The following is a 22,164-nucleotide window of genomic DNA, read 5'->3' as shown; positions in this document are numbered from 1 at the left end:
ATCAGCCTCAGCTGTACTTTTTGTTTGGCAAAGGTTAGCATGCTAACATGCTAAACTAAGACAGTTAACATGCATGTTAGCATGAGCATATTAGCATTAGCAATTTTTTTCCGTTCATCTCTGTGGGGAAATGTATTAGCATCAGCATTTAGCTCAGCGCACCACTGTGCCTTAAGTACAGCCTCACAGAGCTGCTAACGTGGCTGCAGACTCTTTGTATTTCTTTATTTTATTGACGATTAGTTTGAAGACAGCGAGAATTATCAAGTTTTTCATTGTCATAAAAAATTCCTGAGAAAAGAAAAAAACAACAATGAACTGAGCTACAACCACAAACGTTTATGTGAGTGTTGAGTTCATTCTTACAACTTTTAACGTGCCTCATATGTGCACCAGAACATTAATTATTATATTAGCTTTTCCATTTAGTGGTGCCAGTTTCAGGACGTTGTTTTTCTCGCTGGCGCACCTTGATGGAATAGACCTTTGCCCCTTCTGATACGCTGTGAGAAAAGACTTTACGACATGCAATAGTCCAGCTCTTTCATAAATTTTTTTTTTTTACAGCATGTACACGCTACCTTTTATCAGGATTCGGCTTCACAGATGATACTTATCAGTACAATTAATTCACAATTGTAAACTTTAGAACTGTAATAGAAACTGTGCATGTAAATGACATGAACACGTTATTGGATTATAAATACCGGAAATGAAAATGTGCACTGGGGAGTTTCCACTGCGCCTTTAAGGTTTTGTCATTATGCAGCTTAATGCATTCTCTGCTTTTAGTCGTCATCATGTTCTTCCTTTCAAGTAAGTTAATCAAGTGAGTTAATTTCTACAAATACATGTATATTAGTCATGAGCTGCTGCAGCCAACAGCAGCACAACTTGTGTGCGTTGTGTTCTTTATCAGGACTCAACTACGAAAAGGTAAAATAATTTGATATTATATGTCGTACAAATTATTGTAGTTTAAGAGGAGCAAAAGTGTTTTTAAAATCTTGCATTTCACATGAATGTTGTGTATGTATCATTAAGACATTTTTCAGCCTGGATAACAGACAGACGGTGACCAGACCTCTTTAAACCTGTGTGTGGGTCCAGTGGAATGAGTCCAATGAGTGTGTGCTGTGGGAGGCTAACAGGGAGAAAACCTACATTAATGCTTGAAGATTTGCCGTCTGAATCATCCAACACTCTGACCTACAATTATTTTCTCACAGGAAAACCAGAAGGAACATCTAGATGATTAAAAGAAAACGTGACGGGAAAGCTGCATGTCGTGACTTTGTCGCATGAATGCTTATTTAAACTTTGATTACATTTCAATGAATTATTACTGAAGCAGAAAATAACTCTTTCTCTCAGCTTTGAATTTAATTCTCTTTGCTGTAATTTCGTGGATGTAGACAGAGGAGGTTTGCATGAATAAATCAAGACCCACTTGGCAGATATTGCTGTGTCATTATGTTACATTAAAAACATAAGAATGTGTTGGAAAACAAAAGATTAAATGGACCAGTTATTCATATTTTTCACTTCTTTTTGACCCTATTACATGTCAGCTATCCAAATGAACATATCCAAATGTTTAAAATGGCAAGTAACCAATTTGAAGTCACACCTAAATGTTGCATTACATCCCTCCTGTGATTACATCTATGCCAGACACAGATCTGAAATATTGAGAAACATATTTTCCCCGTGGGCAAAAGAATGAAACAGTGTTCTTTGAAACAAGTGATGGTGATACCAGAGGCCTCTCTCCGCGGGCGGGTTCAGTACTGGGACTGAAGTGGTGACATTTTTGACCAGGAAGACAACCCTTTGGGACAGGCGGAGGAAGCAGTGTGGGGGATTTTTTGGGAGGGGTTGGGGATGTTTACTGGGTCATCTGGGTTTCGACCGCCTGCGCAGCCCACTCCGGAGCAGCCTGACGGATCTTTTCTAAGAGGTTGTTGACTTGAAAACACAGAGACTGGATCTGTTTGTCCCATGTAGGAAGGGGTTCACGGGCTGCCGGAGATAAACAAAAAAAGAGGGTTGGAATCCAGGGCATCAAACACGTTTCAACTTCACGACATGAACAGCGAATCAACTCTGTGTGTGGCTTTAATGGATCTTGCACTTGCTCTATCACAGCACTGCCTCTTTCCAGGAGCAGGGAGTAGGCGCTTTATACCGTATCTGGTTATTCCTGTTTGGAGAGGCTGCCCCCTACAGGCCACAGATCATTTGTTTATTGGATCAAATATCACAATATAATCAACATACCAACAACTTAACTTTAACCCTCAAATACGGAATAGTAGAAGAGAAGGCAGCTTTAAACCACTTTTTAAATGCTGAATGCAGCTTATTAATTAGTAGCTAAAAAGATTATTTGTAAGTGTTTGCTTTCTCCTTAACGTGAAGTTTCAATAAGATCAGGGTCCTTTGATCGGGAGTGAATATAACACCAAGAGGAGCTAGCACAGTGCTTTACTATGAAAGAAAGCTAAATTTTGCTGCTCATCTTCATCAGCGTCGATGTTTGCCTCGAAGGTTGTTTTGTTTCTACACCAGTGTTCAAGGTTTTTAATACATTTTCCTCTCACTGTTGGCAAAATGAAAACGTCGTCCATGAGCATTAAAAGCATGTAGTGTGACACCTAATGCTATCATGAATGTAACTCTGGTGGAACAAATACTTGTAATACTTCTTGTAAGTGTGGTTGATGCTCATGACAATCGATTTTTTTAGAGGTGAACTAAACAATCAAATACACAAAAAATCCCCATCATGGACAATGTTGTCAAAAACAGGTGAAATGTTGCAACGGCCTCACTTTAATGGTTAAAAACTGGTCTTTGATTCACAACAGGACTCGCCAGTTCCTGTTCTACATCAAATGTAAAAACACATTGGCTGTCATTACTCACTCTCGAAGTGTACAATGCCATCTATCTGATCGATGAAGCCATTCATGCGTCCTTCAGTGATCATCTGTGAAGCAATTTTCTCAGCCTGAAGACAAACAAAAGAAACAAACATCTCAACGTACGTTACAGAGAATAAACAGCTGCACAGATGGCATTTCTGTGGTAAAAAGTATACTGAATAAACACAGAAAATGAATTTTCTGGATCTAATACATCTCATCAGAGCTGAATACAAAAAATAGTTGGATGGCTAGAATTTCATGTGTGATGTCTAAAGAAGAACTAAAAGGATGAATTGTGTAATTTTACCAAGGTTTGTGTAAGTAAAATGTTTCATTATTTAAGGTTTTGACAACAACTTTGCTGCGATGTGCATGAACGCATCACAAACGAATATATAGATATTAATGATGTTAACATTACTGAAACAAGTAAACAGTTCTGTACTGCAAAAGCCAGATTGGGCTGATTTTAATACAATTGGGAAATATTAAACTGAAAAAACAAAACATTTTACTGACAACATCCGCACAGAGGGAACCAGCTGCTCGACCACCAGTCATATCCATGGAAAGTGAATTGTTGCATCTATCTAAATATCTGGAGCTCAATGTTAATTTGCCATTTCCATCCAGTGAAGTGAAGTCATTCTCTGCAGAAAACACCAAAAAATGAAAAAACATACTACATATTTATCTCATCAGTGTCTCACCTTTGCTGGGGGGATTTCCAATAGTGCTCCTAGTTCTTCAAAAGTGATGTTGTTGTAGAGTTTGCTAGCAGACAGGAGGTTGTGTTCAATCACAGCTCTGTCGAGGATGCTGGAGCCTGCGAGAGAGAACACACAAAGTTAATTACTAATATTATGAACCTCTACACTGTCCTAGACAGCATAAAACACCTGCAGCCATCATGTGGTTAAATATTACGTTAAATTCAGAGAAGCACTGAGGTTTTTTCAAACAACACACTGTGTATATCAAATATCAAATTTATCAACCATCACCAGTTGAAGAAGTGATGCTGTAAATAGGAAACTTTTGCCCCATTGCCAGATCCAACAACTTAGCAGTTTAGGCCGTGCAAAGCCAATTATCTCAACTCACCATCCGCTGTGGTGGCTTTCTGGTGAGGCATCAGCATGGCAGCAAACTCCTGCAGCTGGTTGCCTCTGATAATACGGTCCAGGTACATCTTCTCCAGAATACCGTAGGTAGCCAGCTGCTGACAGCGCTCATCCTTAAAGAGGGTGGCCAACATACGGGAGCGCTGCTGGCCTGACACAAATGACAACATTTTTGGTACGAGACACGTGGCTGAACTATTTAGAAGTTTGTCGTTAAGATTTTCTTATGTAGTCTTAAACACGTGAGTCTTGGTGATACCTGCAGAGGCCAGTATGGTGCAGTTCAGGGCATGTTTCAGTGCTTCCAGACGTTCACTTTCATGGACAATTGATTTGTATGACAGCTCATTGTATCTTTGAGCAGCTTCAATGAACTTCCTCCTGAAGTCTAGGACTCTGGCATAGCATACCTAAGAAGAAAACCACATGAAACCCTGATCCAAGCAACTGCAGACACTGTTTACAGCAAAGTTGCCACAATGTTCAATTTCAAATTCAATTGTAACAGTCCTGCTGATACAGCCTGCAGCGGTGAAATCACTAAGGGATGGTGTACCTTATAGTGTATCTGCAGCTGTTCATTAGAGGACTCATTCTGAAGCAGTGAGGCTCTGTTGATGTAGGCCTCTGCCTGCACTGGATCATCATCCTCCAAGTAGAGTCGGGCAATTTTCAGGTATGTGTCCAACTTATAGTCAACATTGTATTGCCTAAGGGAGGAAACAGAAAGCAATGTAAAGACTTGGAAATATCACATATGTTAAAGATTAGCAAATAACTCTGCTAGTAGCTTACTTACTTCTGTCCTGTTTCCAGGGGAATGCCAACTAAAACCTGGGCAGCGTTTCTCCAGTCTCCCTCCTTTTCATAAATGGTTGCTAAGTGCTGTCTGATTGAGGCTACCTGAGGATGTGTTAGAACATAATTCAATCGTGCATTTCAATAAGAACATTAAAGTTTAACGGACCAGATGATCAACAGCAAATATGCAAAAGGGCTGTGAGAGAGCGCGGGCATTTACTTGTTCCTCAAAGGAGATGACCCTCGGCTGAATCTTTTCCAAGGTGAAGTGATACACTGCTTTAGCTGTGGCGTCGGGCAGGTTGGGGAGATGTGTGCAGAAATCTGTGAGCAGCTGTCTCGAGATGACAAGACTGACATTTTCATTGACCACTGTGAAAGAAAGAAGACGAAGAAATATAATGGTAAGATATCCCGTTTCAGTTCAAAAGCACTTAGAGTGAAGAAAATGCTGATCACGTTAAAAGGAAAGGGGCACAGCATACTTGCTTCAACAAAGGCCTTCAAGGATTCCAGTTGATCTGCATCTGTGAACTGAATGGCCTTGTCCAAAATTTGGCGATATCTACAAAACAAAAGTACACTTTAGTCAAAACTGTATAAATAGAAAGCTTAGACGCATTAAAACTCGTTTGTTATTGGGATGTTATTAAAATGGAAACAAAAAGTAAATGTAGAGAACGACACAGTGAAATAGCAGCAGAAGTGTTGAGTTAACATTTTAAAATTATAAATTATACATAGTTAGCTGTTAAAGCTATGTTGTGCACAGCATCAACTGATTCTGAGTCTATTATAACAATATCGTTAGCTGTTCTGTAAATACAAATACGATTAAAGATAACGGTGTGGCCGATGTTAACCTCGCCGCTTGCGGTTTAAAGGAGGATCCGTTCAATAAAGTGCTTTGACAGACAATTACGTTTTTTTCAATCAATTTAGAGTATACCTTGGAGGATGTATCGCTAATGTAGCTACGTAGCTAACATTAGCTTAGCGTACTCTATCACAGCTCTCTCGTTACTAGCTAACAGTTACTGGGGCGGTTTCTTTCTACATTTAAAAAAGTATATTGCTATTAGCAAGTAATGCGTTTTTTATATTAAGCGTTACATACTTGGCAGCAAGATCTTTATGAGATCCACTTGAATTCATCAGCTGTGCAAGCTCCTGTCTCACTTCGGTCGCCATTGTCGCCTGTCGAAGTGTCAACAACAGCGGTTTCCTCTGCCAAGAGGGGAGCGAGACTTCCGGTCTGTGTCAGCGGCGCGCGGAGCTCGTCGGTCCTCCAACTAGCATGAAGCTGTGTCGGTGTGCGCCCATCGCGGGAGCGCGCACCGACACAGGCGAAGTTCTTATCTTCATGAGAGTAATGATGCCACTGATGCCACTTTACACTTTACACTCCAAACCAGAAGATATTGTACTTTTTACTCTATTACATATGTCTGATAGCTTTAGTTCCTTTACAAAAAGAGTTTTACACGCAACGACACATAAAAGTGTTCAAGTACAATTGGAACAATGAGTCGATTAATCAATATGACAGTAGAGATGGTAGATTAACTAATTGGCACATTTCATTCCTCAAGGTTCTTGAATGTGAGTATTTTCTGCCTCTCCCTTTCATTATCTTATCTTATCTTATTTTAAACAATTGTATTTATTTTTTAGGTTTGTAGTATTGATTGGACAGAACAAACATTGTGACGGTGTCAGTTTGGGCTCTGGGTAATTGCAATAATCATTTCTGACTATTTTCAGAGTTTTCACAAGACATCAATGGATTAGTGAATAAAATAATCATCAGATTAATCCATGATGGAGAAAATCACTAGTTGCAGTCCAAAACAAAATGTTTCAGTGAGCTCCGACTCATCCACCTGCTTTTACATTAATGGTATAATGTGTAATAGTTTGATGGTATAATATATCATTAGATTTTTCTAGAAGTACTTTTAATATTTTAAGTATGCAGGACTTTTTACACTGAGGCATTAGCACTTTTACCTAGGCAAGGGCAGAATACTTCCTTCACCACTGATGACTAGTTACAATCAGTTGTCCTCATGTCATCCAAGACTTGATTACCAGCAGAGCAAAGCTGGCAATGGCCCAGGGCACCAGACCCTTAGAAGGTTCATTGTTGAGGTAGCAAAATCTAGTTTTAATACCCTTATCATTCCTGTGGATATAGTTCTTGCATAATACATTATATATTTGCGTTTAGTGGAATTAATATTGATTAAAAATCATTTCTGGGGCTGCAGGCAAAATATGATGAACCTGATTCTTGTGGTCTGACATGTACTTGATGGGTAATTAAAGGTCCAAAACATAACAGTTTGGGGTGCCCACCCTCAGCTGGAGGACATGGATGACCTGGTAGAGAGTGTATTGTGTATTGAGGCTTAAGTTCTTACAGGAGTGGCCTGGGCCATTTGCTGCATGTTTGCTCCAGCTGTCACTACATAAATCAACCAGAAATGCCATAAAATAATCTTTAAAAAATAACAATATGGACACAGTGTAAAGAAATACATGTGTTTTTAAGCACAGTTACACTGTGTGATCTATAATCAGGTTTTTGTATGCATGTCATAGGTATTTAATCTGACCAAAGTAGGTCTAAATGAAATAAAGTATCTCCGAGAAACACCATTTGTTGCTTAAGTGCAAAAAATCAGCTTTGCCAAATGAATTAATCCTCTGCTACTTTGACAGATTTTTACTGTTGTTGTTGCTATGTGGTATGTGTTTCAACCAGTTCATAAATTTATTCCTTGGCAAGCCTACTGTCCTGGTAGCTAGAGGGGGAAAAATAATCTTCTATATCATCAAATTGATAATGATTAATGAAGACGTTATCCTTGTTCTATTGAGCAATGCTGGGCCTGTTGCTGTAGTACATGCATACGACTTTACAAAACAACCCTGATTTTCAAACTAATAATCTTTTTACAAACGGGACTCAAACAGGGTTTCTTCTTTTTTTTCCTGCTTATTCATGTGCAATTTGTTTCTTAATTTTTTATTTAGTCATTTTTGGAGAATTTACTGAATCTCTTCTACCTTTTCATTCATTTATATTCATACATTTTGACATCATCAAATGTACAATGCTCTTCAGAAAGTGAAACACTCTTTTGAATCCAATGTTTTTTGTGGAGTTTTGTTTGTTTTCTTTTCTTTCACCAAAATGGACGCACATAAATTGGGAAATTTGTAGTTTTTAATAACTTTTATTAAAACCAATGTAATATTATGGATGAAGTTGTGCTGCGCCTTTAAGAATTACGCAGCAGTGACGCAGGGTGCGGAGGGCGTGGTCGACTTGTGAAATGTCAGGGAGGAATGGCGCTCGGCGCGGTATTTTGAACAATCGCCTTTTGCTTTCCTCGTTTTATCTGGAAACGTTGCATAGCGTAAATACCTCGGGTAAGCATCTTTATGTGTTGGACCCTTCTAGGATTCGCTACACGGTATTCATTAGTAAGCCGTACACTTAAGAAAGTGTTCAATGTTGAGAATGTTATGCTAGCTAGCTTGGGTTAGCAGCTTCAGCAAGTTTGCTAGTACAGTTGTCCTGCCCGCTGGGCTGGCTTGATGTGGCTGATGATGATGATAACGATAGTTAAGGCAATGAGGAGCACAGGGGCTAGGGTATTCCCTGGAACGGATCAATTACAGTACTCTGTGTGCCGAGACAAAGTTTGGTGTGTACTAACCGACAATTTAATAACATGGTGCAAATATCATGTGAATCGTCTGCTAAGTGAAGTTACTGCGTTCGTAAATGAAAAGTAAAGGCTAACTTAGCTGAACACCGAGACGTGTACTGAGTTGTTTTGATGGGATAGTAAAGCGACTTATGCAGTAACTGTTCCTCCTGTTTATGCTATCCAAAATTAAAGGAACACAAGTTAGCAGTTGCCTTTGCTGGTTGCAGTTTTTATATTAATTAACTGTAAACCTGGTGTCAAACCTGATGTTTCTCTGGTTTCTTGTATGTGTATCTTGAATGCGCTAAAATAGGATCTACTAGACGTTTAATTAAAACAATGTAATTTAACATTAGTTATATCTGGTTAGGCCACGCTAACTCGACTCATAGCCCCTGACATCAGGCTACACATGCCGTTAGGTAAATTTATCTGGTACAATGTCTTTAAGTGCATTGTCTGGCGAAAATGTTGTAATCCAGATAGACGTCTCAAGTGACAGGAGGAATTATTGAAAGCTAGCATTGTTTACGTTGAGCCTGCTAAAAGAGTTTGTGACTTGTTAGTAGCACACAGTTACCAACAAGTAACTTACTATGTTCAGCTGTCGTGTAGCTGTTCTGTTTTGCGGGGCATCGTTGCGGTTAAGTGTATTCGCTTAACGTAAATAACAGTAAATGCATTCTCTCGTTGTCAATAGCTCAGTGTTAGCCGGAGAGCTAACTGAGTTGATGACGAGGTAAAAATGGCGGATCTTTCGAAATCCAACCCGGGCCTGAAATAGTAACGCAGCCAGCAAACAGCTTGTCGCCTTTTCTCACTCTTTGCCCCAGCTGGGACCACTTCTGCGCATGTTTGTCCATCGATGAGTGCAACTCAGCACAGTTTCATCTGGGGACGCGAAAACAGTCAGAGCAGTTAGCTGTGTGTGCGCGTTTGTGTGTGTCTGGTATGGGGTGGGCATGGTTCATATGTGCGTTTCAGTGGATTAATGTTGAGTAGAGTGCAGCAGGACAAAGATACGCCTGTGATGATCGGTGCGGCCTAGCTAACCCAGCATCAGCTGTCAGGCTCTGTCAAAATCAGAGCTCAAACGTGACTCCTGTGCAGCCCCTGATTGATTAAATCTCACGTGATTACTGGTAACTAATAAACAGGCATAAAGTTATAAAACCGGGCACTCGCTAACTCGCTAGTTTTAACTGTCTTGCTTGTTTGTTTATTTTTCTTGCAAAGCTTTTTGCAAGCAGACTGCATTATTCTCTAAATATGTGTTAATCAATTATGTAGAGCAGTTTATCATAAATAATTAAAAAAAGTGTACGTCACGTTTTTAGACATTAATTGTCAGTTAATTGCAAAGTAATCCACATAGTATCTGAATTTTCCCTGTTGTGTGCACTATGATGCATTTAGTGCAGTAAATGCACAGTTCTCCTAAATCTGGTTACAAGATTTTCATTGAAATAGTTACAAATAATGAAAATATTTCTCAAAGCTTCCAGTGTTTTAAGATCCAATTTATGTGTTCAATTAAAAAATGTTTAATCACCTTTGACATCTTTTAATAAAATGATTGCATTGTTCTTCTGGGATTAACAGAGAGCTGAGACTTTGCAAGCATGGATGTGGTGTCACCAGAGCTCAACAGCCTCCTTCCTGATGAGATCATGGATACCGAGGCCATAGAGGACATCCCTCACTCCCAACCCGACGGCACCTCGGCCCAGTCAGAACCCAGTGATGACACATCAGTCCCGATGGAAACGGATACACCCATGGCTTCAGAAAATATGAGCCTCTGCTCGGATGCTACTTCAACAGAACAGACTCAGACTCTGACCACCTCCACCCCCACAGACTCCACATTCAGCATCAGCACTGGAAGTCAGCTTCCTATCTCAATTTCTGGCACATCCTCACCCCTTCTTGCCCTCAAACCATCCACGGCTACTTCCACAGCCACTACCAAAACCACAGATAGTGTGACTGGGACTACTGTGTCTACCAGTGGTTTACAGAAGCTCACAGCTCCGTTCACCATCTCTGCTGCAAACCACCAGATCATTCTCAACAAGGTGGCCTCATCTCAAGCCACAGAAGCAGCAAAGTCTGCAGGCAATCAACCCCAAGTCATCAAGCAGGAAGGACAAAAACTTTTGGTTACAGCAATAGGAAAGGCGGGACAACCTATAGTGCTGCAGTTACCCCACACAGGCAGCAAGCCTGGTGTTTCACAAACTTCAGGAGACACTAAATCTCAAGCTCCACAGTTTAAAGTGGTGACTATTGGTGGGAGATCGGAGCTGAAGCCGGTGGTGGGAAGTGCTGGCAGCCAAGTGACCACATTACAGGCCCAGCAGCTGAAGACTGTACAGGTAACATTGATTGTTTTGTTATAGTACAATGTTTAAAGGAAGTTGATCTTACTGACAATTTAATATTCGAGGTGTTTGATTATTTGCCACATGGTACTGTTAAATTAAACATAAGTACTATTGCAAATTTTAGCTTTGGCCAATAAGATTGCACACACTGTTGAGAAGCTACTCACTGACTAAACCATTAAAATACAAACTTGACCGGCTTTGTTAGACAGGATTTCAGTGTTCGAGTCTTCAGTGGGCTGTCCAACATGTAAACATTAATGTAGGCTTTGATGCTCTAAACTGACATTAAACATCATCAGGTGAGAACAGCTGATTGCTTGATTTGAGAATCTGCCGGTGCAAAACACATGTAGCTTTGCTGAGGTAGTTCTCCTGCTGGACAGGTAGATAAGAAAGTTAAAAGCCAGTTTGTTTGCCTCTCAGAAGAGATGGTCTGTTTCTGTGTCACTGTAACCTTGGAGAAGACATGCATACATCTCATTGTCCAGTGTTAGCATTCCTATTTTTGTGTGACGTGTGCACTGAAAGACCAGCCCACCCATTTGGTAAACAGGAACCGCTTCAGTCTTGTGTTTTGGATTTGAAGGTGAAGCTACCTCTTGGTTTACATTTTCTAATTTTGACATTATGACATGACATGTTTATTTAAAGAGCTTTTAAAATGATGATGGGCTTGCTTGAACAAAACACAAAAATATCTAGTTTAATGCACATATGTGCGAAGCAACACAAAAAGATGGGCAGTCAAGTTCGTGATTATTTAGATAAAGCAGTAATACATAAATTAAAGTTGATAATCAGGAATGCTAAGTACATTATGAACTGTGCCGCAGTCACGTTTGCATGTGTGTTTGCTGTGGGCACAAGTACTCCTGTGCTTACTAATACCTTAATATTAAAAGCTGGGGTATGTGAGGCATATACATGTGCATAGATATCATAAATCTTCAAGGACTGTCTGGCCGTCATTGCTTGGTTGCTGTGAGTTATGGCGGCCCTCACCAATCACTGAATATTCATTTATCTCTCTCTAAATTAAACTGACCTGGCAGGCCAAGAATTTAGTTTAGCAGATCAGGTGTTGGCCAGATTTGACTGAAGCAACAGGATGAGATTAAAACACAACGAAACAAACTGGAAGTAGTTTAAGGTTAAAGTAGATATAACAGGACAGACATAACACTAGATAGGAATTATGTTTGGATTAAAAATGTCCGCTGAACCTTAGTTGTGAATGTGTGATTCGAATGCACATCACATGCGTCTGGCTGAATATCTCCACAGATTGCTAAGAAAACACCAACGTCCTCAGCTGCACCAATCAAGTTTATCATCACAAAAACTGTTAACAGCAAAGGTCTAAGTCCTCAGTCATCAGTATCTCCTGTTATTGCAGGTAAGTTTATTCGACTTATTGCCTTGTGATTATTTCTTCAGTTAAGACTTCATAGTTTTTTGTTTTTTTTTAAACCTTTTACTTCTGTTTCTGCTACGATTAAGCCACATTTTTTCAATCTTGTGCTTCAGGACGGGTCCTGACACAGAATTCCCCAGTGATGCCCCCAAGGACCATTACTCTCTCTGAGCCCCACAACACTAGTATACAAACTCTCCCCGGCAAAAAGATTGCTATTTCACCCCTCAAGACTCCCAGCAAGGTAAGTTCTACACACTGTTCCTCATTTACCAAATAAAGGATTCTTTTCTCTTTTTCCCTATAATGTTGGTTTGGTGTTTCCAACTTATTTTCACTTTATTTAAATATTGACAAGCTGCAGGCGCCTGGAAATGCCATTGCTGCAGTTTTCAGTTGTTCAAGGCCTAGACCACAAAAAAAAAATTCTCTCGATGCGACCTTTGTTTTACAAGAAATCAAAAAAGCTCAAACCTAAGACCTAAAATGCTGTTTCGAGTGAACAAGAGGCGCAAATGCAGACGAAAATGTTGGTTTTGCAAAACGTCCGTACACATCAAGTCCCAGATGGTCACAACATGTTGACTTGTTACAGCAGGAAAAGCACAGGTGTCATTAATAACCTTAATGAGTGCCTGTAAGTCATGTCAGTCAGTGACACACTGACATGAAATACAGCAATCAGTAATGTTTTTATATACACTTGTGTTTGACAAGTCAAGATATCCACTCTGAGAAATGTTAACTTAAATCAGAGTGTCACAGCTACATTTTGGGTTTATTCCGTTTCTGCCAACACATTAAGCATTAATTCTTGATTATGACACCCATATTTAAGCAGGTTAGTTAACGTGTGTGGGCCAAACATTAATATGATGTGAGAATATTAATATGAGATTTCATATCTATCCGGTCAGTAGTTGGGACTGATCATACTGCCTTTTCCTTTATTTTTGTCTCTGCCAGGTGACTGTGGTATCTGTGGCCTCCCCAACCTCTAACACCTCTCAGAAGTCTGTGGCGCTGCCTGTTAATGTAGCGCTCGGCCAGCAGATCCTCACAGTCCAGCAGTCCACGTCTGCATCTCCAGTCAAGGTGGCCACCAGCCAAACCACGACACAGGTGAGATGAAAGACCGGCACTGGTCGCTGCTTATTATCTGCTCTATACAAAAAGTAAAGTCTGTGTGTGGGAAGCAGATTCTTTGTTCACTGGATGTCACTTGTGAGCCTTCTCTCACCGCTGATGTCTGTTAGCTGCTCTGTGGGGATCATCATGACTGTGTGAAACACAGAGCACTGTGTTTGAATAAAGTTTATTACTCATAATGTGTACATCTCTCTTCTCCGGAGCTGTTCCCTGTTATTCTCTTATTATTAAGGCATCAAGTCCCTGGTTTCATTACATAGTGGCTGTAGTTGCTCTTGAGCTTCCTAATGAAAGACAGTTTGGAACAATTTGGTGTGCATGATGTGTACATGATGTTTGTTCTTTACAACTATGTGGTTCTTCTGTCCAATCCTTCAGTCCAGGTCGGTCGGAGCAGCTTTTGAAAAGTTTCTTTATGGATGGCAACAGTTGATTTTAAGTGTGAATCTGTCTAAGATTGATGCTGCTCATACTGTCCTTGATTTTCCTACATTTCAACTGATTCATTCTTCTGTCGTTTGGGCTTCAAACTCCGTCTCCTGTTGTGTCTGAACGTTTCCAGAATATTAAACCAGTGCAGTCTGTCGCTGTGGGAGGAGTCGCTGGCTCCCAGTTCAAGACCATCATCCCACTGGCCACCCAGCCGAATGTGCAGCAGATTCAGGTGTCAGGTAACCGGTTCCAGTACGTCCGCCTCGTCACGGCAACCACAGCTAGCAGCACGGGACAGCCCAGTGGTCCCAGCACCAGCTCTATACAGACAGGTGACGTCTAAACACACATTTTCATTGTTGTTTTTTCTGGTAACAAACACAGATGGCACTTGGCGTGGAAGCTCTTCTGTAACTTATGGTTAATGTCCCACAGCGAAACCTATGGTGGTCAGTACAGGAGCAGTCAGGATGTCTGTCCCGATTGTCCCAGCACAGACCATCAAACAGGTAACTGCTTTAAAAGCTGTTTTATTCAAACGCAGCTTTCTATGAAATGTCTGTTGAGCTGCATTCATGGATTGTATTCCTCTCAGGTGGCACCGAAGCCCTTGACATCAGCAGCAGTCGTAACCACCACTCAGACCCAGCAACGCCTGATCATGCCCGCAACTCAGCTACCCCAGATCCAGCCCAACTTCACCAACCTCCCTCCAGGCACCGTTCTGGCACCAGCACCAGGAGGCGGGAACGTGGGCTACGCAGTCGTACCAGCACAATATGTCACACAGGTTAGCAGTGTTTTTTCTTTTTGTTGTGTGTATGTGTGTGTGTTCAAGTTCTGTTCATTAAAGAACTTTGTGCACAAAAGCAGATACATGATAATATCATGTTGTGTTCGTCTCATGTAGCTCCAGCAGTCACCGTTTGTGACCCTCGCCAGCAGCTCTGGTTTCCCTGCGTCCACTGGGATCCAGACTCAGGCCAAACTGCCACATAATGGGTACGTATGGACATGAAGACAGTTCTTATTTGATGAGGGACAGACCGTTAATCTAATGTTTAAAACAATGTTTTAGCAAAGTCAAGAAACTGTTGCTTTGATATTGTGCCTTTGTGTTTTTTGAATGAATAAAAGTCGAGGAGAATCAAAACGAAGATGGAAAACTATCTTGCCTTCATGAAAAGCCTTCTCCCTGTCTATTCAAGCTCACACAGAAAACACAATTCAACTGAAATGGAAGTATTTTAAAATAAAACCGTTTTCGAAGCTGTTCTTATTGCTATTGAGTGATTGTCGGATGTGCTTTGTTTTCATTTTATTGTCTCACAGCTTGTCGACAGCAGAAACGACCTCTAGACCGAGGAAACCATGCAACTGCACCAAGTCCCAGTGTCTCAAACTGTAAGTGTGACTGTCCTTTGGACCTGTTTGTTGTTGTATTTGTTTGACAAAAGTGTGTGGACAGAGCCTCACCTGATCAGTGTGCTGTGTGTGTAGCTGTATTAACACAAAACACGTCAGTCCACTTCTGTTTGTGTTTGGTGAGTGCTGACATTTAGGCTGCTAACGCACTTTCACTAAATACAGCTGTTTTCCTTCGCCTAGGTACTGCGACTGCTTTGCAAACGGAGAATTCTGCAACAATTGTAACTGCAACAACTGCTTCAATAACCTGGAGCATGAAACAGAGCGTCTGAAAGCCATAAAGGTAAGAAGGAGGTTTGAGAGCGATGTTACCGGACTGAGCTGTTTCGTCAGACGGATGAATCGAGCTGAAAATGTGTTTTCGCAGACGTGTCTGGACCGGAACCCCGAAGCCTTCAAACCTAAAATTGGTAAAGGCAAAGAGGGAGAGTCAGACCGGCGACACAGCAAAGGCTGCAACTGCAAGCGATCGGGCTGCCTGAAGAACTACTGCGAGTGCTACGAGGTTTGCAGGAGCTGTTTTAACATTACTGTCGCTTTCACGTCGAACTGAGACTGCACTCGTTTACATTCATACATGTCGTGTATGTTCACGTCGTAGGCGAAGATCATGTGCTCGTCCATTTGTAAGTGCATCGGCTGTAAAAACTTCGAGGAGAGCCCGGAGAGGAAGACGCTGATGCACTTGGCCGATGCAGCAGAAGTGAGAGTTCAGCAGCAGACGGCAGCCAAGACCAAGCTGTCCTCACAGATCTCAGACCTGCTCATGCGGACGACGCCAGTTATTTCGAGTGGAGGCGGGAGGTACTGCAGCACTTTGTTTATGATCGTTTCTTTATGGTGTTTACTGCTACCTCATGAAAGCGAGGTCCAAAAGGAAAAGAAAAGCAGCTGCTGCTCTTCATACAAGAACAACACAAAACTATCAGTAATGTCAATAAATGGTTCAGAGTGACGCACAAACAGATGCCAGCTTTATCCACAAACTCCTCCTGACACGACTGCGTCCGCTTGTGATTCCGCCAGAAGCTGTTTTTTTCTTTGCCACCTGATATTTGCTTGATTGTGTTGTTCAGATTGACAGAGCTGTTATATCTTTCTTTATTTTTGATTTGTCTGTTGAGGCACTCCTCTTTAAAATATTTACAGCCCCTGAAAACTTCATGTTTTCAGTATTTCTAACATATATAATATGTTATATAATATTCATGTATAAAAAAATGTAAAAAATTTATTTTAGAGCTTAAAATATCATAAAGTATCATCAGAAATAGATTGTGATGAGTCTCTAAGTCTTTTGATGAATTCAGACTTTAGTCAGTGTGTATTGTGACTGTCAGTCACCTCCTCTGCTAACGTATGATGATAGCTGACGCCGTGAAGGACGGCGTATTTCTCACTGAGGTCTTGTTGTCATCGCCCCGCAGGCTGCCGTACACGTTCGTAACAAAGGAGGTGCTCGAAGCGACGTGCGAGTGTCTGCTGGAACAGGCCAAGAAGGCAGAACAGACTCACCAGCCTCAGGCCGAAGCGGAGCGCTTGATCCTGGAGGAGTTCGGACACTGCCTCATGAGGATAATCAGCTCCGCGGGGAAAGCCAAAGCAGACTGCTCCTCCATCAACTGCTAGGCGGAGCAACGTGTCCGTCCCCGCCCTCCGACCCGCCCCGGCCGTGCGGGCCGAGAAGCACGAATTACTCTGCGCTCTGTCTCGGACCCCCGGGGTTTCTGTCCTGCAGGGAAACGGGCCGTCTCCCTCATCTGAAGGCGGAACGATGGCCTCAGAGTAGATTCCCAGCTTCGGACGAGCTATAGCCAGCTGGAATAATAAACATGGAAGAGGCGTCTGCACCGTTCACTGACTCACTGAAGGACAAACGGACAGAGCAGATCGTCTCTGATGGACCTTCAGAGCTGTTCTCACACTCGTTCACCTGGCTGTGAGGGACAGAGGTGGCTGAGCGAGGTGTCGCTGGACAGGAATGAAATCATTTCCTCACTTTATTTTCCCTGTCAGATCTGTTTTCCCTCAAACTTTTGTTCTTCCATTTTACTCCGTTTTCTTTTATTCTTTCCCCTTTTTGAGGTTTTTGAAAAAAGAAATGCCTGTAATTTGTATGTTATCATCTGTGCTGACAGTAGACGGACAGAACTTGTATCTTTTTATATTTATTTTGACAAGTATTTTTAATCATTGTGTGCTGCAAAATGTTAATAATTAACCAAGGCTAGGCTAAATTACTTCAATGAAAATGTGTAGAGGCAATCTTAGATAAGATGAATGCACACACATAATGTATTATACACACACACACACCGTTCAGAATAGTTGAAATGTGGCTCAGTCGGAGGAGGTACACAGATCTTCTGGTTTATTAGTCACGTTATGCTTACTTTACATTAAAAAAACACCATGAATGGAAACTCAAATGAGACCTGAATGACTTGTTAAATGATTCATGTTGCTAACTGGGGGTGAGCAGGCCGGAGGAACACAAGTGACGGTCAGCTGATCCGTCCGAGGCCACAGATGAAGAGCAGCGAGCATCTGTTCTGACTGCTCATATCAGGAAGGCACAGGAGTAACTAATAACAGTAACAATGGCTTCTTTTCATTCACTTTTGTGCGCTCTGAGGTCGTGGGTTTGTGTTTCCGTCAGAACTGCTTGTGGGACAGTTGAACAGCTCCAGAAACCTGGATGTTGCATTAGGAGGCGTCGTGTCTGAAAGGTTCTGTAACTTTCCGAAAACAGACGATCCGACGTTCACTCTCAAATCAGGCTATGTGGAGCTGAGAAAGGATTTGACCTTACACACTTATTGTTTTCCTGATATTTAAATGAGCAGCTCTTCCGCCGCCTTCCGGTGTAGCACATCCCAGCAGCTATAAACACACAACATATCATACAAACTAGTTATTTCCTCGCGTAACGGTGCTCTCACTGAATCCAAAAGCCCCTGAAAACCAATTTCCTGTCACCTAACACGAGTGATGGCGTCCGACATGAACACAAGTGTTTTTGCCAAAGCGTGAACAGTTCACGTGAGATTTCTGTGTTCGTGGTTTTCGTCAGTGCTTTTCTCTCAGGTGTGAAGCGAGCTGAGCTGAGGCTGGAAAAAGGAAAAGCCCAAATCTGATGACAGCGGTGTGTTTGTTGTGAAGCAGGTTAGCAGAGTTTTTGACTGTTCAAATATTCCAAACTGATTGATTGATGCGTATTTAGTTACAAACATGTAATGTAATACCAGAAGCCCCTGAAAACTCTCTTACATTCGATATTCATGACCCCAAAAGCAACAAAGTAAAAAGTATTTTAGTTTTTCAACTAGAAATTAATATTAAAAGAGTCTTTTTTTTAGGACAAACTTGCTCATCAAAGCGTCTCAGATGTGATGACTTGCTGCTTTTCTTTGGTCCTGTCTGATTGTAACTGAATATTTTGGGTTTTGGTAGAATGAAAAATCGTTGACGTGAGTTTTATCTTCTGCTTGTGTTTCTATTACAAGTCAAACCGTCTGTCCGCCTCTTTCTTTCTCTGACAATTATTCCAAACTGACGCTGTCAGTTTATTGGTGTTTTGCCTCCATGTTAAAGTTGTCCTGTGGAGGGCGCCATGGAGCCATGTTTTTGTAAGACTGTCCCAGATTCGTACTACATACTAATCCCATACAGTATGTGCTGCATACTAACTGCCATAGTGTTTAGTTCAGCAGGAAAACTTCATAAACAGACATCCAAATGTTTGTCAGAAGATTTTAGACTTCTTTGTTTGTATTTAATTGTACTGAGTCTGAATACTGTCTGTCTGCTTTAAGTAACCTTTTCAGACTGAAGACTAAAACCTGCATGGAGTCATTGTGCAATATGGATCTGGTGGTGGGGCAGAACCACGTCCTGATGAAAGTCTCACTCTGTTCCACTGGTCAACAGTTGATGGAGGTAAAGTGCCAAGACATTTAGAAACACGCCAACAGAAGCAGTGAAGAAGAGTGTTAGCGAGCAACTGTGGAAGGACACTGCACGTTTCATATTCTTCCAAAACTCATCCCAGCAAATGGTGTTTAACAAAAAATTGCACTTAGCATGTTCGGTAGTTCTTAAGTAATACGTTTTGCTTAGAAACAGTGTGAACAGAACTCAGTGGCCACTTTATTAGGTACAACTATACAATCTAATGTAACCCAATACAACAGCCCTGCTGTGGTGTCTGTAGTGGAAGGTTGTCAGACGTATCAATATTTACATTCTTCTTTTGATACCACATGTTTAAAACAACATTATTAATTTATACATTAAGTAGTATCCAGCACACACAGATGAAACAACGTGAAAGAAAAAATCACCCGTTCCTCAAACATTGTTACATTACAGCAATCTTCAGGTTTTATTTGACAGTCATAGACGTGTTAATTACATATGTTTTAGCACTGAGGTCAGAATAAGTGATGGCATTGTACTAGATTGCATTATATTTAGAGATGTTTCTAAAATTCTGCTGCTCTGATGTATGTAAATTAAGGGTACAAAAAATTAGAAACGCGTCTCAATATAATGTAGTCCTGTACAACAGCTCTGACCTCTGCAGTAATAAACATAGAGTGTAATGAATTTACACATTTTCAACAATGTCACCGAAAACTGAACCTTATAAGTTAGTAAAAGGAGAATTTATGGCAGAGCTGTTATATTGAAACCCTCCAAAAAACCTCCACATGGTCCTTCAATGTGGATCGTACAGCAGCAGGTGGGTGGGATTTTAGACCGTTAAATCTAAAGAGGAACCACTTGTCTGTTGTTCGTCTGTTTTTGTGCATAATGTCACTGTGTGTGTGTGACTCACCACTTCAAGTCCGAGTCTACCAAAACCCACTTTCCTCACTTTGCTCACACACATCTTGTTGGCAAACAGTGTGTCTCTCAGATTAAAGACGTCCGAAAAAAATGTGTAAAATGTTACCAAAACAAATGTGAACGAATTCTTTCTATCTGCAAATGCTGCTTAAAGTCATTTTGCTCTGTCTGTGCCGGAGACAAACATTTTGAAAATGCAAAATAATTTAAAAAAGGCACAAATACTCTGTTAAGACCCTTTCTTTGCAATTATATAACATTTACCAATGTAGTTCATTTCTTTCACATAAATTCATTCACTCTGAGTGCCCTTAATACTACTTCAGATTAAATAAACCGACGAGTGTCTGCTGTAGAGTTTACGTCGCTGCTTTTCATCTTTGTGGCTGTAGCTGACTGAAATGTTTCACATGTCCACCCATCCTGACTTTTAAACAATCATTAAACCATATAATGTTTTGTTTTTTAAGATGAAAATGTGTCTGTATGCCTTTAATGTTAAAACATCATTAAACAGTCCTGCATTCATGCTACTTAGTAAGCAAAAATATGTGCTGTATATATTACCAGCGAAAATACTTTATGTATGAAAGTAAAAAGTACCGTTCTTTTTCACATTTCAGTCCAAAACAAGCGGTAGGTGGCGGCAACGCACTCAACGCAAACACTGTCAGTAAACCAGAAGAAGAAAAAGAAAGAAGAAGAAGAAGAAGACACAGAAGAAGAAGTTAGGTTGACGCCAGCGCAGTTGTAGATCAGTAGCGAGTTGAACATGCTGAGCAAAGTGTCACTTTGAGATAGGAACGGTTATATTTCACTTCAGAAAAGCTCTGTGCACAGTAAATTAACGCAGTCAGGACGTGGTGCATGGTTTTGAAACGAGGTTTTGGTGACAAACGTTAGCCGAAACTATATCTCTGCACGCGGGGTTCCGTGTCTGCAATTAGGTAAGTAAATTAAATGTGTTGTTGTTCTGTTTTTGTGATAATGTGTTCAGGAAAGCACAGTTAGCCCGCTTCACGTTCTAAAGCCACAACCGCCAGAGCACGTGGTCAAGAACAGTCCGCGTGCTCCAGTGTTACACGTGCGTCACGCGTTAAAATGAACTCTCTTTTCAACCAGGGCTACTTAGCCAAGAGAACACAACTCAAACATTTTCTGCGCCTGTTCAATTCGGCATACATCTTAAAATCCTAACGCGTCGTATTTCTACGGTTATTGGGTGTCCAAATGTATTCATTGTCTTCTGTGTAATTCCCCAATAGCACAAATTACTTAACCACAAGCATTTTTAACATCTCTCTGTTTTACAGGTCAGCTGAAGAGGGCTGCAGTGAAAGAACAGCATGAACCTGACATCCATACATGTATGTATTGCAGTTCTGTGATTTATGTAATAAAGTTAAAGGCCATCCCAATGATTATATCAATCACTACCCATCTGACCCAGTCAAATGTCTGGGGAAGATTATCTATGAAGTTCTAACTGAGGGTTTTGGTGCTCAGCTTCTAAAGAACTTGCTGCCGTTTTGTGACTAACTTCAAGTTCTTTTAAATATCTGCATTGTTCTTTCAGGGTTGACATGCGGAAGTGGAAGTCTGTTCAGGTGATGTCCTTACACAACTACAACTGCTCAAAAAAATAAAGGGAACACTTAAACAGCACAGTGTATCTCCAAGTCAGTCACGCTTCTGTGAAATCAAACTGTCCACTTAGGAAGCAACACTGATTGAAAATCAGTTTCACATGCTGCTGTGCAAATGAAAGGATGTGTCACTTTAGTACTTGACTGGTCTGTCTTTGTTTGTCTCAAGTTATATATTGACAAATAAATACAAGCTGTGGAGCAAAGTCGGTGTTTGTCTTTTTTAATGGATGGTGGGGTCTCTTTGAGGAAATTAGATTTATCAGACATTTCAGAC

At 41.0% G+C, this 22,164-nt stretch overlaps 2 protein-coding genes and 1 long non-coding RNA gene across 4 annotated transcripts; 2 read left to right on the top strand and 1 right to left on the bottom strand.

The window, feature by feature from the left end:
• Nucleotides 1-211: 211 nt before the first annotated feature.
• cops4 (COP9 constitutive photomorphogenic homolog subunit 4 (Arabidopsis)) lies at nt 212-6,075 on the bottom strand. The gene is made up of 10 exons (XM_041959978.1): nt 5,973-6,075; nt 5,341-5,420; nt 5,076-5,227; nt 4,854-4,957; nt 4,611-4,764; nt 4,314-4,464; nt 4,035-4,205; nt 3,641-3,756; nt 2,929-3,013; nt 212-2,022 (listed from the first exon to the last, which is right to left on the bottom strand). Exons 1-10 carry the CDS (start codon nt 6,044-6,046, stop codon nt 1,889-1,891), a joined length of 1,221 nt encoding a protein of 406 aa, XP_041815912.1. The 5' UTR covers nt 6,047-6,075; the 3' UTR covers nt 212-1,888.
• Nucleotides 6,076-8,190: 2,115 nt separating this feature from the next.
• lin54 (lin-54 DREAM MuvB core complex component) lies at nt 8,191-19,078 on the top strand. Of its 2 annotated transcripts, none has more exons than XM_041960108.1 (14): nt 8,191-8,293; nt 10,180-10,955; nt 12,252-12,363; nt 12,495-12,625; nt 13,348-13,503; nt 14,093-14,294; nt 14,398-14,471; nt 14,558-14,752; nt 14,873-14,964; nt 15,295-15,366; nt 15,571-15,673; nt 15,758-15,895; nt 15,992-16,194; nt 16,818-19,078. In XM_041960108.1, exons 2-14 carry the CDS (start codon nt 10,200-10,202, stop codon nt 17,017-17,019), a joined length of 2,436 nt encoding a protein of 811 aa, XP_041816042.1. In that variant the 5' UTR covers nt 8,191-8,293; nt 10,180-10,199; the 3' UTR covers nt 17,020-19,078. The 2 variants fall into 2 exon arrangements, with proteins under 2 accessions (XP_041816042.1, XP_041816043.1); XM_041960109.1 differs by lacking the exon at nt 8,191-8,293 and adding an exon at nt 8,444-8,571.
• Nucleotides 19,079-20,980: 1,902 nt separating this feature from the next.
• On the top strand, nt 20,981-22,033 carry LOC121623523. The gene is made up of 3 exons (XR_006007828.1): nt 20,981-21,188; nt 21,555-21,608; nt 21,818-22,033. It is a non-coding gene; the product is annotated as an uncharacterized LOC121623523 (long non-coding RNA).
• Nucleotides 22,034-22,164: the final 131 nt, after the last annotated feature.

Source organism: Chelmon rostratus, chromosome 19, assembly GCF_017976325.1.
Source record: "Chelmon rostratus isolate fCheRos1 chromosome 19, fCheRos1.pri, whole genome shotgun sequence".
NCBI lineage: Eukaryota > Metazoa > Chordata > Actinopteri > Chaetodontiformes > Chaetodontidae > Chelmon > Chelmon rostratus.
Note: the sequence above shows the minus strand (reverse complement) of the source record. Positions and strands in the feature narration are given on the sequence as shown.